This window comes from Chinchilla lanigera, unplaced genomic scaffold (assembly GCF_000276665.1).
Source record: "Chinchilla lanigera isolate Chin_1 unplaced genomic scaffold, ChiLan1.0 scaffold00009, whole genome shotgun sequence".
Lineage (NCBI taxonomy): Eukaryota > Metazoa > Chordata > Mammalia > Rodentia > Chinchillidae > Chinchilla > Chinchilla lanigera.
In genome coordinates this window covers 32,864,358-32,884,210 of record NW_004955410.1, presented here as the reverse complement: position 1 = coordinate 32,884,210, position 19,853 = coordinate 32,864,358, and the positions used below count along the sequence as shown (strand labels likewise).

At 36.9% G+C, this 19,853-nt stretch overlaps 1 protein-coding gene across 1 annotated transcript in view; it reads left to right on the top strand.

Moving 5' to 3' along the window:
* Pde1c (phosphodiesterase 1C, calmodulin-dependent 70kDa) overlaps positions 1 to 19,853 on the top strand; it is a gene marked incomplete in the record, with an annotated part of 467,041 nt that overhangs the window by 373,550 nt on the left and 73,638 nt on the right. Inside the window, 2 exon segments of the mRNA XM_013510635.1 lie at positions 13,177 to 13,277; positions 16,528 to 16,656. Of these exon segments, the coding sequence (XP_013366089.1) occupies positions 13,177 to 13,277; positions 16,528 to 16,656 (230 nt within the window).

The window sequence follows — 19,853 nt, the reverse complement described above, 5'->3', positions numbered from 1 at the left end:
CATTATTTATGTGATTTCTTTTGCTAGTGATTTCTAGTTTCGTTATGCTATGATCTGATTATAGGCAAGAGGTAATTTTGGTTGTTTTGAACTTGTTTAAGAATACTTTCAGGACTCACATGTAGTCTATTTTTTCAGGACTCACATGTAGTCTATTTTTGAAAAAGTGCTATGTGCAACTGAGGAGAATGAATATTCTGTTGTTGTGTGAATCACTTTCTAGTTACCTATTAAATCCAATTTTTCAAAATTTTCATTCAACACTGATATTTCTTTGTTGATTTTTTTCATCTAGTTGATTGGTCCAATTGTAACTTTGGGGTATTGAGTTACCCCACTATAATTGTATTGATGGTTATCTAATCTTTTTGTACACTAGTGCTTGTTTTATGAAGTTGGGTGTGCCTATGTTCATTGCATATATGTTTAAAATAATTACATCTTCTTGTTGAATCACTCACTTAACCAACCTATAGTGATCTTCATTTACTCTTTTGATCAATTTTGTCTTGAAATGTACTTGTTCTGAAAATAGGCTAGCTCCTCCTTCTTGTTTTGGGGTTCCCGTGCAAGAAATAGTTTTCTATTTTTAGATTTTTAATCTATGAATTTCTTTTTGGGTTAAGTATGTTTCTCTTCTTTTTTTTAAGTATGTTTCTTTGATAGAGCGTGTCATTGGATTTTCTTTCCTCTGCCCCTCTGTGTCTTTTCAATAAAAATTGAGACCATTCACATTGAGTTATTACTAAAAGGTATTGACTTATTCCTGTCATCGCATTACAGTATTTTCTTGTTGCTGATTCTTTTTTTGCCTTTTGCTTGACTGCTCACCCTGCCTGGTATATTTATTTATTAGAGTTTTTGCATTGTTGCCTTCAGTGGATTTTTTATAATATACTTGAGAATGTTTTGGAGTGCTCAATGTATGATCATGAGTTTGCTAAAGTGCTCTTTGTCCTCAAAAGACTATTTCTCCATCAATTTTGAGAGACAATTTCTCAGAATACATCAGTCTGGGTCAGATGTTGTTATCTTTTAGCGTTTGAAACCCTTCACTCCAAGATCTCCTGGTTTATGCTGAGACATCAGCTCTAATTCTAATATGTTTACTTTTATAAGTGATTTGTTGCTTTTCTCTAATAGTGATTCTATCCTTGAGTTGGACTTCTGTGATACTGACTACATAGTGTGTTGGAGAGATTCTTTCTGATTATGGATGTTTGGTGTTGAGTAGGCTTCTGTGTGTTTAATTCTCTCTCCATACTTGGGACGTTTTCTGTTATTATATCTGTAAACAGGTTTTTATGCCATTTGTGCTATCTTGATTCTTCATTAATCCCAATTAATCTTAGATTTGTCTTCTTTGTATCATCTAGCAGGCATTCTGACCCAGTTTTTCATGTTCTCTTGTTATTTTTAAGTTATCTGTGGATAACTTGTCATTGACATCAGCCTTATCATCTAGTTCTGATACTTTGTCCTCATGCTGGTCACTTCGGCTGCCCATACTTGGAATAGAATGTTTGATCTCCTGGTTTTCTCTTTGGTACCTTTTCACGGACTCTAATTTTTTGCTAAAGTGGTAAGTCAAGTTTGGTTTGGTTTTGTTAACTCAGCTAGCTTTTTTAGTGTCTTAATTTATTATTTTGTTTATTCATTCCATTATCTTTTAGTTATATTTTCTTTGAGTTTGCAAAGCACTTTATTGATTTTTTTTTAATCCTTTCTTTCATCATTTTGAATAGTTCAGCTGTGGCTTTTGATTCCCCACCCACCCCAATTTCCCATGGATCAGCTTTGGTGGAGTTTGGCATTTTCAGAGGCCTTTGTTACCTTGTCATATCGTGTCTATTTTTTCCTTTTTAGTACTGAGGTTTACAGGTTATTTATAATGAATGGACTTTGTTGATAGTGGTGACACCTGTTTAGTTAGTGTCTGCTTTTCAATGGTGGACTCTGGGCATGACTAACTACATGCCTTTGCCTCTGTACAATGATCTACCCACCTCCATTAATTTGGGAGGAGAGGAGGCAGTACAATTGACCCAGCACCCAGTTCTCCAATACTGGACTACAGTATCATTAATGACACAAAGGGAATCTGGATATTGTCTTACAGAAAAATTCAGTTAACAGCATTACTGATGCCACCCTGACAATAGCAACAAAATCAACCACAGTAATAGTATCAAAGACATACTGTATACTGATATATCATAAGAATCAATAATGTACCATCCTTAACCTAGAAAAGAGAGCTATAATTATAGTAAGCACTAAGACAAACTAAATACTGACATATAGTAAATACTAAATGCAACACCCATATCTCCACTAAAAATAAAAAAAGAATTCAACAATACTAAGTAAGTTAAAACTAATAAAGCTTACTGGTTATACTAGTAAAGATAGAAGTGACGGAGAACAGAAAAATAAAAAAAAATAAAATTTGAAAAATTGAATGATGAGAGAAAAGTGAGATGAAAACTCCTATTAAGGAATAAAAGGAAATTAGTAGAATTAAATACAATTAACAGAAAAAGAACAAACAAGAAAAAGAAGAAAAACAAAAACAAAGCAAAATAAAGTAAAAAGAAAAGAATTAAAAGAAAAATGAAATGATCTCCTAACTCCTAAAAAACCAATGAAGAAAAAAATGAGTTCAAGAAAACTTCTTTGATATGTTTAAATGAATGGTTTCTGGCCAGTATCTGTAGTCTTAGAACCCAGAAAGCCACAGTTTGCTCCACCTGATTTTATGACCTTGGGTTTGTTAGGTGCCCACCTGTCCCCAGAGGCCCCTCTGTCTCTACACCCAAGGCTGTTGCAACTTTCCAAACTGAGGCATGTTGGTAGATAGGGAGGGAAAGCAATCAGGATTCTGGCCTCTGCTGGATGTAGGCAGTGGGGTGGGTGTTTAAGCAAACCACTGGATTTAACCCCACATTCATATCCAGCTGCCTCTGAATGTCGCATATACTGGGCCTAGCTTCTTACCACAGATGGCAGGACTCCATTGTCGTTCCGTGCCTGAGCTTAAACTTCTCAGGGATCTATCTCTGACCCACACCCTTCCCATGAATGTGTCTTATCACTATGTCTTCCCTAATCACTTTGGTAGAATAACACTGGAAACCCGGAAGTAAAGTTATTCCATAGTGTTTTTGTGGCTCAGTTTTAAGTAGGGAATCTAAAATTAACCATAAAGAACTTTAAAACTGACAAAGAGGAAAAAATAAGATTTAATCAAAGAGAAATTATAAAGTTAAGTCAATGGGCATTAACATAATGTTTAAACAAGTGGAGAAATACGTAATGTTTTAAATATCAAACCATGGTATTTATACATGTCAATTTTCCTCAACCTAATCTATAAACTCAAAACAATATCAGTCAAATTTCCAACAGAATTTAACATGAAACATAACAACCTGAGTCTGAAATTCATGTATACTAGGTACTTTACAAGCTCAGAAAAGACAGTTTTGAGCTGGATATATTGTGCCTATAATCCTGGCACTCTGGAAAGCTGATGGTAGAGGCTCCAAAGTTCAGCCCAGCCTGGGCAACTGAGAGACTTAATGAGGCCTTATCTCAAATCTAAACTTAAAAAAATTGAAAGCTACTGGACATATAGCTTAGTGTAAAGGCACTGAGTTCAATCTCCAGTACTGAGGGGAAAATGACAATTTTGAAAAAGAACAATATGTGTGTGAGGGGGATGATTCTTACTCTACTAGTATTAAAGTATCTACAAAGCTATATTGGTACATATATTAGGAACTAATGGGGTGGAATTTGTGCAAAAATCGACGAATATATCAATGGAATATATCAGTTTCAAAAACACCCAACAGTTGTTGAGCACATGTTATATGTGAGTACTGTTTTAATAGGGTGCTGTAAATTAAATAGTTTTTCAAAATGTTACTTAAAAATTGTATTCATTTCACAGACATGGAAGAAGTGAGGTATAACTGCATAGAAACCCAGTGTCCCAGGTTCCTTCCACCAAGCAGTTTTTTCTAACCAACTTTCTGCTTCGCTAAGTTCCACACCTTGTGCTTCACTCATACATGCAATTATGCATTTACAGTGTTTATTATAATTATTAGTATGCACATTGTTTCTATTGCATTAATTTATGAATTATATTGGCTTGCATTATTTGTGTTAACATATGCTAGTCCAAGCATAAAAGGAATAATATTCTGTTCACTGTATTTACAGTAAACTTTTGAATTAAGTAGCAAAGGGGTAAATTGTTTTAGTGTCTTGTTCAGTAAATTATTTATACTCTCCCAAAATGATGGTATTAGAAATGAGAGCCTTAGGAAGCACTTAAATCATGAGAGTGGAGCTCATATGAATGGGATTAAATGCTCTTGTATAAGAGGCTCCAGAGAGGTCTCTTCCCCTTTCTGCTATGTGAGGATACAGTGAGAAGGTGCCATTTAAGTAGGGATTGTCACCAGGCACCAAATCAACCACCACCTTCATTGTAGGCTTCCCAGCCTCTAGAGCTGTGAGAAATAAATTTCTGTTGGTTATAAGCCACTCAATGTATGACATTGAGTTCTAGTAACCAACTGGACTAAGACACAGGGTAAAGACACAAGTGCCAATATAAAACTTACATTCTAGTGGGAAGATAGAAGAGACCAGTAAAAAATAAACAAGAAAATATCACTAATACTCTGCAGAGAATTAAAATGGGGCACTATGTAAGGAAAGCAGAGTATCTGATTAGACAGCCTGGAAAGGCCTCCTCCAGAGTAATATTTAAGTTGAGATAGCCTTGATTTTCAGCTGTGGCCGTACTGAGAGCTGAAGAGGAAGATGCCAGCAGTATCAGTGCAGGGCTGGCACAATGGCCCTCATAAGAGAATGGCATTCGTAGAGCAGAAATAAGACATGTGTGGTGAGATCAGCACATGCAGGAGACAGAGGTGTGAGAGGAGGATGGAGGAGGAGGCAGAACGTAGAAATGAGATTCCCATTTTATTCTGAGTGCAGTGGGAAGCCACTAAAGAGCTTTAGACAGGATAATGTGATCTGGTAAGAATGAAAAAGAATTACTGTGGAGAGTGGATTCTGGGAAGCCTGTTGGTAGAGCCCTGTGGAAAGCTAAGAAAGAGATTGTGTTAGTTTGTGCTAGAAAGTGCATGGCTACGATGGAAAGAAAAGCTGTTTCTGAAGTAGAGTTGAAAGGACTGGCCAGAATTTGAAACATTAAAGCAAGCAATCAAGAGTATGGTTTAGATTTTGGGGTTTGATAAACAAGGTTGATACATGAGCTTGATGGCAAAGGAAGCTTTCAGGGAAATGAACCAAGAGTTTGAATTTGGATGAAATAGAGTTTAAGATCCCTATTAGACCCCAATCCTTATGCAGATGTGAGGCAACAAGAAAACTGAATGAATCTAGAACTCTGGGAGAAGTTAGGGATGGGCTTGGAGTTTAGATAGTCACAGATATACCTACATTGTACACAGTCATAGGAGCAGATGAGATTATTTAAATAGAAAATGTGACCAGAGAAATAGACGTGGCTCTGAAGCAGGTCCTGGAGCATTCCAATGAGGCAAAGAATCAAAGCTAACAAGAGTTACTACAAAAAGAGTGACAGTGATATTGGGACAAAGGAAAGAGGGTGGTGCTCTGTGTGGGGCATGCTAAGGTTTAAGTAAGATTAGGATGAAGAAGTGACCACTGGACTTAGCAACATGGAAGTCACTGTTGTCCCTGACATGGGCATTCTAAGTGATATGCTGAGAATGAAGCATTCGCTAGAGTGTAGTAAAGAAGGAAGGACAGATGAGCACATGAAAATATGTCTACAGATGACATAGGGAAAATTAGTTCATACATTTTTTGGCAACACTTTGAAACAGTTGTTTATTTAGAAAAAATAGAATGTTTTTGTTCCTCAAATCATTCACCAAAATATATCTGATAAATGAGCTAAATATGTAAATGTAAAAGTAAAAACTATGTTTACACTCCTGAAACTGGAAATTCTAAAAACAAAATAGTTGCAACAAAATATAGGTTGATTTGAGTAAATTGCAGTTTAAAACTTGTGTAGGACAAAATGCATCATAAATATCACAATAACTTTTCCATTTATTATGTTTTCTAATTATTCAGCCTGATTTTTAAGTATTTTTAGTTAGCAGTTCTTGCTCTTGGGTAGCTCTATTTTCTTAGTAACCTTAGATCTTTATGAAAACCTTACATATTTTTAAGATTTTTTTCAAAAGTAGATTATGTCTGTTAACTCATGAAAATTTTCATTTGTTCATGAGAATTTTCCCATTTTATATATATTTTCCCTAAAATATGTACTGATCTTTATTGGAGAGTGAATGTCCAAGCAGATTAGATGGTCAGCATATGGTCACACATTTGTGTGACTTGTCCAAGGAGTCCTCCAGAATGACATCAGCCTTCTTCCACTTTCCTTCCCACCTCCTTTAGCATGTGCCTTTTGTCCTTATGCTTGTAATATGACCAAAATGTACCTCTGAATATGACGGTAGGAAGGAAAAGGAAAGACAAAGCACAAGAGATGTGAAACAAACAAAAATCTTCCCATATTTAAAGAACTATCCTAAAACCAAATTCAGTAACTTCCATTTACATGTAATTGGCTAAAATCATGTCAGTGGCTACTGCAAAGTATAGAAAAGGCCAGGCACATTTCCACCTCAAGCAAATCCAAAAATATACTCACTAAAGAAAAGGGAAAAAATTAGCAAACAGCAGTGATCGCCTCTGAGAGTAGAAATAGATTTATTTTAAGGAGGAGATGCTCGCTCTTATAGTTGAGGACTGCCCTGCTGTGTAGTAGCTCTTACAGTCAGAATTATGTTCTACCTAGATTCCTCTATTAAAGTTCTGACCCCCTACACAGTAGTGGCAAACATATGGCACACATTATTGTGTTTTTCTTTTAAGACAAAAGATGTTAATGTGTGAATTGTTTTTTCCAAACTGAAATCTCAGTATCAGGTTCAATTTCAGTGTTGGCACTTTGTGATAAATACCTGGGTTTGGGTTGCAGTTCGTCATTCAGTCTCTAAAAGGTTTACTGTCATGGCCCTAGTACCTCAGAATGGGACTACGCTTGAATGATGGCCTTTAAAGAGGATATATGTAAATTACATATGTAAATATGTAAATGTATGGGGTGCTAATCTGATGTAGCTGACTTCTTCCATACATCATGTGCAAAGAGAAAAGACGAGGTGAGGACCTGGCCTGAAGACAGCTACCTGTAAGGCAAGTAGAGAGATTTCAGAAGAAACTAGCTCTTAAGGCATCTTTTTCTTGGATTTATAGACTCCAAAAACTGAGAGAAAATATATTTGTTGGGCTTAAGCTACAACCTGTGCAGACTCACTAAATAAACACAGTAGAAGAGCCAGGATTTGTCCACAGGTCCATTAAAATGATCAACTTAAATATTTAGCCACAATTCTACAGTGTCTTTGGCAAAAAAAAGCCCCTCAGAATTCCTTGTGGGTACTTATTTGAAGGTATTGTGGTGAAGATTCAAATGGATGCAGAAATGTACTCTGAACTTACGTTCTCAAACATATATTTAGTATCTATTGTGCCAGTATACAATGGCCTAAAAGTGAATGATCCATAGCTTCTTCAGCTCTAAAGAAAAACATCCAAGCATTTATGCTAATGCAAGTTATCATTAACATAAATATTATAGCATCCAGTGAGTATAGTGTACTACGTACCCGTTCTTTAAGGAACTCATTTGCCATTTGCCTTTGAATTTTCATTATGAATCCAGGCTATCTTAAGAATAATACTTAAATATGAAACCTCTTTCCACCTCCTCTGCCTTGGAAATACAGCTCAAAACAAATTTCTTTCATAGCAAGCTGCAAAAACAGTGGGAAGCATTCTGATGAATGGAGAACATACTGTTACTCTAACATCCCATTACAAACCAAGAAGGGAAAACACTTCAGATCATGTTAGTATTTGGAATTGTAAGACACATGGGGACTCAGAACATTCCATTGACAACATGGTATCTGGGCTTCCCCAGCAACAGGATTCCTCACTGGAATCTGTTAGCTATTCTTGTTTAACACAAGTGTCTAGAAGATGCTTGAATCCTCTCATTCTCATTTTGCTCATTTCTAAGAGAAAATCCTTGAACAGAATTAGATTGAAGAAGTGTTATTGAGAGAATAGATATTAATCAGACTGTAGGCTCCAGTCTGCTTTTGATTTAGGTCTGAAGATTCAAAACTCTAGTGCTATCCCTTGACCATTTTCATTGATTTTGTCAGACAAGGTGCTATTAACATTTCCTTTGCCTTTTTTTTTTTTCAAAAAGGAGAAACTATGTATCTTGTTCTTTGGGTTATACGTGATATTATAATACAATGGAAACACTAAGGATGATACAATGATGTCTTGGTTAAAGGTGCTAAATAATTTTATGAAGGGTTGTGGCTGGCAGAAATTTGGCCTTCACTAGCTTAGTCCTCTTGATGTCACAGTCACTAATACGTTTCGTTCAATGGCAAAGGCAGTTTACAAAGGATTTTTCAATTAATCTAGAAAATCAGTAGACCTACAGAGACAGATTATTGTGGGTTCTCCAAATGGCACTAGGGAATGACAGAGTCAGTCAAAAAGATAGGATAGAAGAAGTCAGGGAGGTTTGAAGCATGAGAAGAACTCACATTGCCAGCTCAGAGAGGGGCCGAATGGAAAGCATGAGACCTGAATTCTGCCCATTCCTTGAATACTCCTGAGAGCCAGTCCTTTACCACCACAACATCTAGGCACCACACACCATCAAAAGATTCCAGAAAAAAATGCAACCTGTCTTAGTTACATTCCTCATTGGTGAGATATAATATCCAATGCTCAAAATTAAGGGGAGAAAGGCTTATTTATAAGCTTCATGGTTTGTGGAGGTTTCAGTCCATAGTTGGCTGGCTCCAAGGCAGGTTAGCTTAGGGCAGAGGGCAACAGTTCATGTTGGCAAAAGACAGCAGAAGCAACAAAGGAGAGGCAGAGAGGGAAACAAGCTTCCTTCTGTCCCTTATATTGTGTCCTGTCTACCCAGATTAGGGTGGTGACAACCTAATCAGTGGACTGATCCTGCAATCACCCACCGTTAATCCCAGCCCCCTTAATGCAAGCATTGTACTATGAATCAATCACACACTCTAGATTCAGCCTCTGACAAAGTCTTCTGAAAAAGGTCCTGTGACCACATGAGGCTTTGGGAGGACATCTAGACATAACACTTTCACAGTTTGACTTCAGCTGTGTGAGACCCTGATCAGAGGACCTACCAGTGCTATGCTGGGCTTTTGACCTATAGAACTGTGTGCCAGTAAATGAGAGAAGGCCCTTCATCCTTTTAAATCTGTGGTGATTTCTTAATATAGCAATAGGCAACTAATGCAGGAGGGGATTGCTAACAAAATTCTGTTGTTCACATGTGAGAGTCCCAATTTACTAGTAATGTTTCTTCTAGCAAGGGGGCATTGCCTGTGTCCTTTGCCTTTGAGTTTCCCCTTGACTGTCACCCATCTCTCTCTACCTGCCTTGTAGACACACACACACACACACACACACACACACACACACAGCCTTTCTGAGTCACCTGCCACACAATTCAAAGTCTGTCATCACTAGCTATCAAGGCATGCCTGTCACCAAATTAGCTGTGGCACTCACATTTTGTAGACAGGGAAACACTGATAGGATCTATGACTTACGTCTCGTCACAGTTTGACAATTCTGGAATAAAATATCTGTGGGACTTAAATTTCTAGCTTTTTACACGTTGACATAAAACTTTCTTCATTCACAGTAGTTAATTTGGAAAAGTCAAGGAAATCTGTATTAAAATGTAAAGCCCAGTTTCCCTCAAAATAACTTCTCCCACCTTCTCTATGCTTATTAGCGATGCTACCTAACGCAGTATCACCCAGGGTAGTTTTAGCTGTGTAGGCTCACAGGGGTGAGGTCAGATTTAATTCATTGTTCTCCTTGATTGCAGCCCCTATCCGTTCACTCATCCTACTCTAAATTCGGTTATTTTTCTAAGTCATGCATACTCTGCCTCCACATTGTTTACATATTCTTTAAGAATTTTCTAGTCTCCAAATACTACTCTTACAGCTCCCATTTCTGCTCCTGCCCCATATACTGCCTACAGTGTTGTCCTGGCTATATCATTTATTGCCTGTAAACGTCCTGCCTGTTGAATCCAGTTTACATTTCCCACTCACTCTTGCTTTCAATGGCAGACGTCACCTGGCCCTAATCAGTCCTGAGTCTGCTCTAGCCAACAGTGTCATTCTCTTCTTCAAGAGGAACAGGCTTCTTATGAAAATGCCTATCTCTTGCTCCATGTAGTCTTCAAGGCTCATCTTAAATGTCTCTTCCCTGTGTCCTTCCCCTCCCCTGCTTCACTCAGATGATCTTTTCTTTCTTCTTAGCATAATTCATTCTAGGCATCCACATGGTTGCTGAAAAGCTTGGGTTTTAAAATAAGCTCTGAAGGCTGTGGTTTTGTGTGCAGGTTTAGCCAGCCATTGTTTTTGGCTTATTAGAAGTAGGTTATACCTAAGACAGGGCTATATCCCTGGCCTGTAAGACAGGATTTTGTTGCTATGTTTTTAGGTACGGTCAGTATTTATAACATGGAAGCTGTTATAGACATGCAGTCAGTTCAGAGGCCTTCCTGCTGGCTGGGCTAATGTTCTGTGACTCAGACACTACATGGTCTCTTATTCTTAGTCTTATTTTGAAATGTAAAATTTACATGAGCTTATAATAAGAGACATATGTGGGATGGCAGATAGGGAGATTCAGGGGCAGATGGGTGGAGTCAGGGTGTTGGGGATAAGAAAAGAAAGGCCATGCTAAAATGGAAAAAATGTGATATTTATGGGCAATATCAAGAAAATGTGTAATATAAAATTTTACCTATATGACTACATTCAGAATTGAAGAAACACATGAATAATGACCCAAAGGAAACATGACTTAAAGATTATAAGTGAGAATTCTGGAGTCCTACTGTGTGGCTCATCAAATGGCACCCTATATGCCCTTGAGGAGATCTGGAGCCTCCCTGGCTTAGACTTCTCATCTGTGAAGTGGGATAACAATAGCACAGTATCTCCCTTTATGGAGTTGCTCAAGTTGCTAGACTTGCTGCATACAGAGCACCTAGAGTAGGCCCTGCCATGTAGGGAGCCCCTGGACTGAGGAGGTGGCCTAGAGACTCTTGCTGACTGCATGGGGCTGTGCCATTCTGCTTGTATAATCTTTCCATTCATCTCATTTTGTTGATTTCCAGCGTAGTCTATTTTCTCTTTATGTTTTTTCTGTTCCCTTTACCTCTGTTTGTGTTTCTCTACATGCCAAAAAAATTTCCTAACATTTCTTGCTGGATTTAACTAAGTGTATATATATATATATTTTTTTTCTTTTTTTCTCATTACAGTACAAGGGATTGAATCCAGGGTCTTCACAATGAACTACAGCCCCCACCCTTTTTTATTTCTTTTAATTTTGAAATGGGTCTTAGCAAGTTGCCCAGGCTGGGTTTGAATTTGTGATCCTCCTGCCTCAGCCTCCTAGAGTGCTAGCATTATAGACATGCTCTACCACACCTAGCTTATGAAGTGTTTTTATCATAGGTTATATATTATTTTTTATTTTATTTTATTTTCTCTTTACCCATTCCCAAAGAGGGCAATAAATTGGGAATTTTTTTAGATGAGGATCAAACTTAAGAGCTAATTAAAAGACATGGTTAAATTAGGGAATCATAAAATGTATATATTCATCTTAAGACATTTGTATTAAGTCATATAAACATAGCTTTTGCAGTTATCTTTAATTTAGGCTTTAGGCTCTTTCCTGAGTTCTGCCCATTTCAGTACTCATTTTGAACTTACATCAGGCCTGCGCATATCTAAGGTTTCTAGTTTCATTTCTTTAAAGTGAAATGTCATCTTAAAGATACCCAAGAAACAAACTGAGTGCAGACTCTCTCTAAATTTTATACTTGTCTTCTATGTTTTCATAATTGTCACACATATTTTACAGCAGTTCTCTTAGTGAGTGTCCAAGGCATTGAACTTTTAGGTTCTACAGAAATAACATCTCCATTTTCTGTGTTCGTGTTTTATTGACTCATGTTGCACTTAATTATATATTCAAAATGACAGATATGTCATTGTCAAAATAGGGTACCTAACAACTGTACTGAATCTTGTGAGCATCAAATCAACTAATAATGAAAGTGGGCAAAGGGCACCAAGGGGGGCATTGGGCAGTCATGGTGGGAACCATCAGTGAACACACAGAGCCCAGCAATGGAATCAGTTGAAGAGTTGCAAACAAGGCAGTGGTTCTCAGTTCCAGGGTGCATCAGAATTATCTGGTAAATAGTTTGGTAAAACACAGACTTTAACAAGTTGTGATAAAAGTCACAATGTAGAGTTTCTGATACAATGAGATTAGAAGGGAACAAAGAATTTGCTTGGGCCCTCTACTAATGTTAATTCATCTGGTTCAAGGAACACATCTGGCAAACACTGAGCCACAGCTGACTATGATGGTGTGGGTGGGGACAGGTCCCTTCTAACACGAGCACGTGGGGACAGAAAGCCACACGTAGTTTCTCTATGTGTCTCTCCCCACATTGTAGTGGATATTGCTCCTGTAATCAGATGATTAGTGGGTTTTCTGTTACTCTTAGTGCTTGCTGTTGGGGTTGTGTTGAAATTTTTAAATCATGCATGAGTGTGTGTGGGAGAGAGAGAGAGAGAGAGAGAGAGAGAGAGAGAGAAATCTAGGCAATTTATTTGGAAGTTGTGTGAGGATGCAGTGAGGGCTTTAAAGTCTTCATGGTTGTTGTTTTTTGGATTTCTTGAAAAGGATGAAAGTATTAGTTAGCTCTTTTAATTTCACATGCTGTTTTCAAGTCACAAGTCCTGCAGTCACTTCACAGGAAAAAAAAAATTTCTATGTGTCAGAAAACTTGTGTTTGGCAATAACTTCCAGCTGCAGTGTGGAAAAGCAGCAATATGGGTGTGTTGTCAGCACACTGAAAACCTTGAGAATGAAACGCAATATCTGATTGCTCTGTAATCTCCCTTTTAGAACTGGCTGACGGAGCTGGAGATCTTCGCTATAATTTTCTCAGCAGCCATCCACGACTACGAACACACCGGAACCACCAACAATTTCCACATTCAGACTCGGTGAGGATGTTGAACTGTTTACAGAAGAAACCAGAGGGGCAGAGGTAGAGTTTTAGAAGTCAGAGAGCTGTTCTTCCCTTTTTTAAAAAAACATGGTTGCTCTATTTTATGATTCTGAGGAGCTGAACATAAAAGTTGGGTCTGGTCAGCTTCTATCAGCTGAGGGTTGAAGAAACCATCTGCTCAGAATTCTCATACTTTATGGAGATCTAAGAAGGATGTTCTTGTCTGCTATATTGTAATTCTTGCTCTGTTTATTCATGTGTGTTCTGTGCGTACTCTATTCCTAGTAGGTGGTGAAGCAGTTTGCATAGAGGCCCAGGTGCCCGCTAAACTAAAAGGACAAGTGATGAGGGGAGTGTTGTGGGCCCAATCCATCATCCAGCCTTTTTACCCCCTCATCTGTGGGTTTCAGATGAGAGGCTATGCTTACTTCTCTGCTCAGTTCAGTGCCTGCCCTGATCCCTGGCTCAGGGCTGGGGAAGCCAGGTTGTCCCACCCAAGCCACTTGCCACTTGGGCTGTCTCTATCTCCTTCATGATATGCTGCAAATGTAGACATAGACCTCTGTTGGGGATACTAAGGGGGTTCTAAGTGTGCCACTCTGAGCCTGCTAATCTGTAACTGATCACTAGTTGATTGTGATATCTTTGCTTCCCAAGCTGTGCTTTTACCCTTAATATTCCTCTCAGCATGTAATTCTAGCCAAACAGTATGAGTTAGTTGTCATTTCTGCTTGGGATGAAATCTTGTCTGTCCTCTCTTGGCCTAAAGCCTTATGGTTTCTTAAGACAGTAACATGGAACTGGGAAGAATCTGACAATAGGATAATGGTGGAAAGATGGTAATATAAAGCCCAAGAATATAAGGGGGCCCAGGGGCTATTTGAATACCAAATCAGTACTGCCTGATTTCACTTGAAAAGGCAGGTGTATGCTCTGGATGGTTTTGTGTTCATTAAGTGAATCTACATGTATTTAGTGAACCAAATACTTGACTAGGAGGTACATGAAAGAAGACAATATCATCTGATCTCTGCTTACGAGGGGAATTCCAATGGAATGCAAACAGACTAAAGGATTTAAGTTTTAGTTCCTGCTTTCTGCCTCCCTACCTACAGTGATCTCAGCTGCAGGGAAGCAGCTTGTAAATACAGGAAGCTCCACAGATGAGCTCTGCTTAGTGTGTGTCTGTGGGTGGATCTTTTGCTCTGAGGACATAGACTACAGAAAATAACACCTGCAGGAGAAAGGGAGGTGGGTTAAGCTGTTGTGTGTGGATCTTGCCTATGGACCAATACTGAAGTCAGTCCCAACTCAGAGGTAAAAACTAGCTCAGTGTCACAATATGCACATTCCTTGGTAACTAGCTTATCCAACATATGTAAAGTCAGGTCTTTTACCTAGACATTTGCATATTTTGTGTAATCTCTGTAGAAGGGGGAAATACTAGTGGGTTCCATTAAGTTTGGTTTGAGATGAAAGTTAAACATTTGCCCTCTTCAACAGAGCTTTCTCCAGTGTACTTGGAAATCCCTGTTCACAAAAGTAAATCTGTAACCATGTACATTATCCTTTAATGGATAAAATGTTAAGCCCAATACTTTTAAGGTATGCTAGATACATCCCAAAAGTTGGCCAGGATAAGTGGAAGTTATCTTGGGGAGCACTGGCCCTCAGAAGACCTTGCCTCTTGTCTTAAAATGTGGGGCTCTTGTGTCTGGTGGTCTGAGCAACTGATATGAAAGTAACGATACACAATGGAATTACAATGGTGAACTCCTACCATCTTGTCTAGTGAAACTCTGTATTATCTCTACTATTTTATCAAAGAATTATTTTCTTATTCCCTATAATGGTTTGAGCAGTCTTTCACTCTTACATCTGGTAATCTGAGCAATGTAGTTGAGGGTAGGGATATGTAACCACTGTTGATTCATATTATTTTGTCTTGAGACTTTCTATCACTTTGAATGTTCTTGCTTTGATTTGTTTATGTTTGTGATACTGGTATGCTGCTACTGTTCTATTTTTTTGTTTGTTTGTTTCTCCTTTACTACTCTTTTTAAAATAAAATTTAAAAAATCTTGGGGCTCTAAGAACCCATTATGAAGAATGATAAAAATATGAATACTAAAAATTTTAAAGATTTATTACATTAAAAGACACATTACCATTAGTCCCCCTCAAAATATTTCCCCTCGCTTCAAACACACTATTATTCTTACCATTTTCTGCAGCAGTTCTGGAAGTCCTCTTTTGTGAGTGTCTTTCCTTCCACTGCCCTGTGTGCCTCTACGTCCTAAATGAATTGAAAACTTTTGCTGTATGGTCATTTTCACTTTGAAGGATAGCCAGACGTTACATAGTGCCAGAACTGAGATTAAGGCAAATGAGGACAGACTGTAATATTTTTATTATCCTACCTTTCCATTGGATGATACTTGGCATTGGCATACACTGCATTATTTTATCATACCTACTGCACTCATGAAGTGAGGGAAATTTTAAGTTACATCACATATTTCAGTAACAGCACATAGCTCTGGATTTAGCTTCCTTAATAAGAAAATTAGCCCTAATAATTTAAGCTATCAATAAATTAAAGATATTAAAATAACATATAGCCCTGTATTTGGTGGCATTCAGTTGTAAAATGATCTTTGAGAAAGTCTGTAAGAACTATCATATAATCTTTATGTTTCTTATTCTCAATTATTCACATGTGACTTTTGCATATAAAAATTTTAAGATCAAACTACTAACAGGGGCAGTTTAGTACCCATCTTTATGTTCAGAGAGCTGTAACTAAAATGCATAACCAGTGAGTTCACTGAATTGCATAAAAATCAGAATTTGAAGTTTTTCCAGGAAATATAAGGAAAGTTGACATAACCCATGTGTTTCTAAAAACTACTTTTGCAAGTTGTACAAGGTAGTAGAGACTTGCTATAAAACAGTTTGCAGACAATTCTCAGCTGGATCTCCCATATTACACAGTGATATATTGGTGTACAGTATCCTACATGCATCTATTGGTAATTAATAGTGTTAGTTTGAGGTTTGACTGATACAAATGTTATGAGGGCAAAGATAGTTTCTAAACATTGGAAACAGTACTGGTACTTTCCTTTTTTCCCCACAAAATTATTAAAAGCTTTACTTATGATTGGTGCTTTCTAGCCTATGAGAGCTACTGGAAGAAATCGCGGATGTTTAATGTCCTAGATGATGTTTGTGTTTTCTTCCAGGTCTGATCCAGCTATTCTGTACAACGATAGATCTGTCCTAGAAAATCACCATTTGAGTGCAGCTTACCGGCTTCTGCAAGAGGATGAGGAGATGAATATTTTGATCAACCTCTCAAAGGATGACTGGAGGTAAGGATGAACTAAGGGAGATTCAGGAAAAACTATGAAAATAGGTGAAGTATGCTGCCTTTGAAGAATATCCTATTTTAAATTTCTATTGTTGCTTTTCTTTTTTGTCTTTCCCTCTCTTTGTGTCTCTCCCATTTTTCTATTTTTTTTTTTTTTCTGGCAAAGGTTCAAATGCTTGTAAATGAAAGCTAAGAATGTTATGTGGCCATTTTTGCCATCTTCATATTGTTCTTATAATAATGAATTGGAAAGTGGAACCAGTTTATGTCAAAGAACTCAATATTGAACTAAAAATTCTTGAGGTGAAAAACTGGAAGATCCTCTTCCAGTAGTGTCCAACTGAGAGTCCCTTGGAAATCTTGTTGCATTGGAAGCATTGTTTCCCAGTGTTTTCCCTGCTGATACTTTCTAGCCTGTAAGAGGCAGAGGGTTACTTTCAGCTGAACTTCTTAAATCTGCATTTTATCAGCTCACATTTATGAAAAACATGTTGCATTTGCTTTGAATGTATTAATAATGTTTTAAAATTTTCTAAGAAGGTTATTTTGAAACTCAAAAAAATGATGGGTACTTAATTTTGTTTTCTAAATGATCACTGCTTGCTTCTAGATTTGGACACATCTGAGGTTGAATACACGCCAAATCACTTAGTAGTTGTATGACAGTGGAGAAATTATTCAACATCCTCTTACATTTTTAACATTTAATTCCTAGAAAATAGTTAACAGCATTTATTCTACAATGTGGTCTAGATTGTATTTGTTTATTTATTTTTTTTAAGGGTAAGAAGAGTTTATTGAGAGAGATATTTTCTGTCTGAGAGAGACAGAAGGAGCCCCAGAATGTGGGTTGTCTCAGTCAAGATTATAATAAATAACATAATCCACTTAAAATGCTTAAAACACACACACACACACACACACACACACACACACAGAGAGAGAGAGAGAGAGAGAGAGAGAGAGAGAGAGAGAGAGAGAGAGACAGCCTGCAAATCATTGTAGTTATCTGTAAGCTGGCTTAATGTTCATACACAAAATCATCTGAATCATTAAAAATTCTGAATAGAATACTACTCTGACTGGAGTAGTACTTATATTTTAATTAAATGATGGAAACTCAGTAGACCAAAAAGTGATAAATTTAAAGGAAAGCACACCTAGGCATAGATTGCAGTAAAACTGCTAATAGTTAAAGTTAAAATTAAACAAATATGACAGATTACATTTGGGGGAGCAATTTGAATGACTGTGTACTTTTCATTGATAACTTTGAGACCAGAAGAGAATAGAATAACCTCTTTAAGTACTAAAAGGCAAAAGCAAAGACACTGTCAACACAGAATGGTCCACTCTATGGGAACATTCTTCAGGAATGAAGGTTAAATACAGCTATTTTCAGGCAGTGGAAAATAGCAGAAATTTACCCACGAAACAACTGTATCATAAGACTTGCTAACAAAAGTTTTTCAAGTAGAAAGGACATGATTGTAGAGCAAAACTAGACATATAGGAAAGAAGAAAACAGCAAGAATATGAGTAAATGCAAAAAAGACAGTTTTTCTTAACATATTTACATTCAGGGCATATGATCATTTAGATAAAAACATTATAACTTCTCATGAGTTATATAATGAGGAAAATATAATACCTCTGGCTACATATAAAGACTATAACATAAAGATGGGTTAGTGGCATTAAATGAACCTATACTGTGGTAAGATTTTTCTTTTACATTTTACATGAAGTGATGCAATATTAGCTCTAAGTAGATTAAAACTTAAGAATGTATATTACGATACCACTGAAAAATTAACAGTACTAGCTAAAGATAGGGGAAAATTCATTAAGTAAGTTAAAATAAGCTAAAAAGAATAATATCTCAAAAACCAGAGGATATGTTATAGCGGGGTAAAAAAGATGACAGGCCAAACAGAAAACAACATACTAGACCTAAATCCAACCATATCAATAATTACATTAAACATTAAAAGCCTCAGCACTCTAATTCAATGGTAAATTCAGAATGTATTAAAAAAGCAAGCTTTTCTGCATTCTGGGTACAAAGAACATACTTCAAATATAAAGACACAAGGACAAAGTAAAAAGGTATAAAATATAGCAAAAAATAAGCATAATAAGACTCCAGTGCTGATACTAAAACTAGATAAAATGAACTCCCAGAAATGGTATTGCCAAGGATAAAGAATGTTTTCTGATAATAAAAATTGTCATGAAAGATTTAGCAAACATAATAAGCATTCTCTAACTGTAGACTTTCAAAATATAAAAATGATCAGGAAAAAGGTAAGAGTATATGTTTTCACAATCTTATTAGATGGTAACATTCCCGTTTGAGTAATTAATTTTAAAAGGGCAAAAATAATAGAAGGACATAGGAGAATTTAAATAATATCAAATAAAAAATTTATTGCATAGCAAGATGGAGAAGAGAGGAGGTCAATATGTTTGAAGTTATTTTTAAAATTTGTTGGAAATAATCTAATTTTAAGAAGTTAAGAGAAAAAAATGTTTCAAAATGAACAGAGCCTTAGGGATTTGTGGGAACGTTTCATATAATCAAGCATAAGGACAGCTGTGAGTCCTGGGAGAGGAAAGTGAGAATATCAGTATGTCACCCTACCTGATTTTTATGGAATACCACACAACAACTACAGTACCTACATTGTCTTCCATTGTTTTTAGATGAGATTAACATAGTATAAACGAGTAGAGTCTGAAAGTAGATTCCCTTTTTAATATGATAGGTCTCATCTAATCACTTTATGGGCAGAGAAACTAAAAAGGCCCTCCCTTTCCCCAAGTAATAGAGAATTTTTTCGACTGTCTTTAAACTGAAACACTGACTTTTCCTGAGCCTTGATTTTTGCTGGTCTGTACTGAAAGCACACCCTTGGCTTTCCTGGAGCCCCAACTGGATGATTCCAAGATCTCAGGACTTGTCAGCATCTATAACCGAGTGAGCAAGGTCTTTATAAGATCAGTGGTTATCAGGAGGAACAAGGGGTGATGAGTGCTGCATTGGGAATTTTAAGGTGCTGAATTTATTCTGTACTGTGCTGTACTGTAATAATAAATTGCATTAAGCATTTGTCAAAACCTGTAGAATTGTGTAGTGAACCTTAATATAAACTGCATTACATAATATTATATACCAATACTGGCTCATCAGTGGTA